Below are 2,611 nucleotides of genomic sequence, written 5' to 3'. Positions count from 1 at the left end.
CAGGCTTGGCCACGATGCTTTGTGAGATCGGTGTTCTGTACACATTCTTGCTCTCCTGGCTCTGGGTCTCCTCCCTACCTTCTACAAACTTTGTTTAAATTGGGCTTAGTTGACAAGGGTGTAGACCGGCCAAGAAAACTGACTTCTTCTCTGGAGGTGATGGGGATTCCATACCGGAGCTCAGAAATTCCTGACCATCAGATAGTGGCCTCTGTCTCTGCTCTGGCCCTCGGGAACCCACGGTAGTCTTGTCTTTCTTCTCTGCAGAGAGCACCCCCGTGCGCACCTCCGACGTTGACTACCGACTCCTTGAGGCCTCGAAAGCTGGAGACTTGGAAACCGTGAAGGTGAGCGTGTGCCCCCAGGTGGCACCAGCGGCACTGCCCGCCTGTGCCCATCTCTGCTCCAAGTGGAAAGGCTCCAGTGCAAGCCCTAGACCGTGACCGAGCAGGTCTGCAGACAGGAGGGCGCTTGCCCTGGCAGCCCACCAGAGCCTGGGCATGCACAGATGCGGTGTCTCCTCAGGCTGCATGGGGGCACTTGCTTTCCCGTGGGTGGCTGTAGATGTACGAGCTAGTGCACCTAGGTGTTAGGAGGGCAGGTTGGGCAATGCTCCTTGGCCTTCTCCCAGGGCCTCCTCGCACGGATTCCGGAAAAGCACTCATGATCTCTCAGCCGTTGGAATTACATGCCAGAGGGTTTCTTTACTGTGCCTGCTTGCTGAGAAAACTCTGTCACACTTTCCCTGTGGTAGAGAAACTTCTGATGTAGGGTTAACGTTTTATCCAAGCATAAAGTTATATTCTCGTATTGAATGTCATTTTCAAAACAACACACAGGCATGCCCTGTTTGTAATCGTATATCCAGGGTTGAAGATAACCCAAAACGGGACTTGGCTTTTGTTTCTGTTCGTGAGTTGACATTTCATTTTTATCTTATTTGCTTTGTTTTTAAAGAAAGGCTAGTTACAAGATTGGTGTTGACCAAAACCCGTACCACTTTTCACAAGGTAAACTCTGCGTCCCTGAGCTCTGCTGCCTGGAAGTGCCATCTTGTTTCAGTGTGTGGGCACTTCCACCTTCCTGCATCACCTACGATGCCAGAGAAGGGAGAGAACTTCAGTCGTAAAAGCCTCTGGAGAGAAATGAGGTTTCCTTAGATGTAAACTGGAACATCTTCGTGTCGTCGCGTCTGATACTCCCCTCATAAAGTTCGTATGTAAAGGCAACGCAGTCCCTCGTTTCTGCCATACGTGGTGTTTGAGCCCCGGAATCGCTCCACGTGCTCACTGCAATAGAGTTCATGTGGAACCTGTCCTAAATGCACTGTTCGGTCCTGCGAGTTCGCGCGTGACAGGCAGTGTGGACAGCAGCGCTCAGGTGCCCCGGACAGCCCAGCACAGGAGGCCGGCCCACTCTTGTCGGTGGGATGGAGGCAGTGAAGCAGACAGCACTGCGGTGTGAGCAGGGCCTGGCGGTGCCCGTCCACGGTCTGTGGGAGTACTGAAGTTACGGACTGGGAGGAAGGGTGTGCTGTAGGAGCTGGGTGAAGAATTGCTCTAGCTTCCGAAAAGTGAGTCAGTCAGAGGGTAAAGAATTTGCAGACATCAACATATTTAATAAGCAGGATGGGTCTCTGGTTTTGTCAGCTAAGACAATAAGCTGTGTCTTATTTTCTACCTCATCCCTATCTTGTCAATATTCTTTACAGAAATAAACGTGAGGTTAACTTGGGACCAGCAGTTGGCATAATGGCTGTGTTGCTGGACTCCCATGTAGCTGACTGTGGTTTGAGTCCTGGACCCGGTGGCTTAAATTCATGCCGGGCACGTGTGCATGCGTGCCCAAGATCCTGAGAGGAGAATAGAGGAGGAGGGATTGTGGTGTGGCCATCCCCACTGAGGGGTGATTTCTTGCTTTCTGTCTCTCTGTCTTTCTGGTGAGCACACGCGCCCTATAGCAAAAAACTCTTAAAAAAAAAAAAAAAGTGAGATTAACTTAAGCTCTCATAGTTCTGGAGGCTGCAAGTCTGAACTCGAGGCATCAGCAGCTCGAGGGGCAGGCGGACCGGCCCGGGCCAGTCTCTCTTTAAAGGCTATTGTCCCCGTCTCTTTAAAGGCTATTGTCCCATTCTTGAGAGAGGAGCCCTCATGGCCCCATCACCTCTTACCACTTAACTCTGCTATGGAGGTGAAGGGTCAGAGAGGAGAGTTGGGAGGTGCTCAGACCCACTCCCGCCCGTGGGGGCAGAGGTTGCTCAGCTTCCTTCCCTGTGTCATGGCAGCTTTATGGCAGCACTGCCCTCGTGAAGCCAGACAGTGCTGCCCGCTCCATCCGCCCTTCCTCTTCTGGTCCCCGCTCTCCCATCGCTTCCTGAAACTGGGTAGAGAAAGTGAGTGTTGGTGTGTGAAGGGGCAGGTCCCAGCAATCCCTTCACAGAGAGCGGGGTCCTCACTGAAGAGCGTGGTGCCCCTTGTAAACCAGTCACTGCCGGCGCTATGTTCTTGTGCTGGATCTGCGCCCAGGATGCAGCCTCAGCCCCTTCCCTGTACCTGCTTTGTGAACCGGGACCTGACTGAGTGCCGCGTCTGGGCTGTGCCCATGTGAGAGC

General features: G+C 53.0%; 1 protein-coding gene across 1 annotated transcript in view; it reads left to right on the top strand.

Annotated features, from left to right (window-relative positions):
- Positions 1-2,611, top strand: part of LOC102473552 (tankyrase-1) — a gene marked incomplete at its 5' end in the record, with an annotated part of 104,330 nt that overhangs the window by 76,849 nt on the left and 24,870 nt on the right. Inside the window, 1 exon segment of the mRNA XM_027767758.1 lies at positions 268-347. Within this exon segment, the coding sequence (XP_027623559.1) occupies positions 268-347 (80 nt within the window).

Source organism: Tupaia chinensis, unplaced genomic scaffold, assembly GCF_000334495.1.
Source record: "Tupaia chinensis unplaced genomic scaffold, TupChi_1.0 Scaffold144602_1, whole genome shotgun sequence".
Taxonomy (NCBI): Eukaryota; Metazoa; Chordata; class Mammalia; order Scandentia; family Tupaiidae; genus Tupaia; species Tupaia belangeri.
Note: the sequence above shows the minus strand (reverse complement) of the source record. Positions and strands in the feature narration are given on the sequence as shown.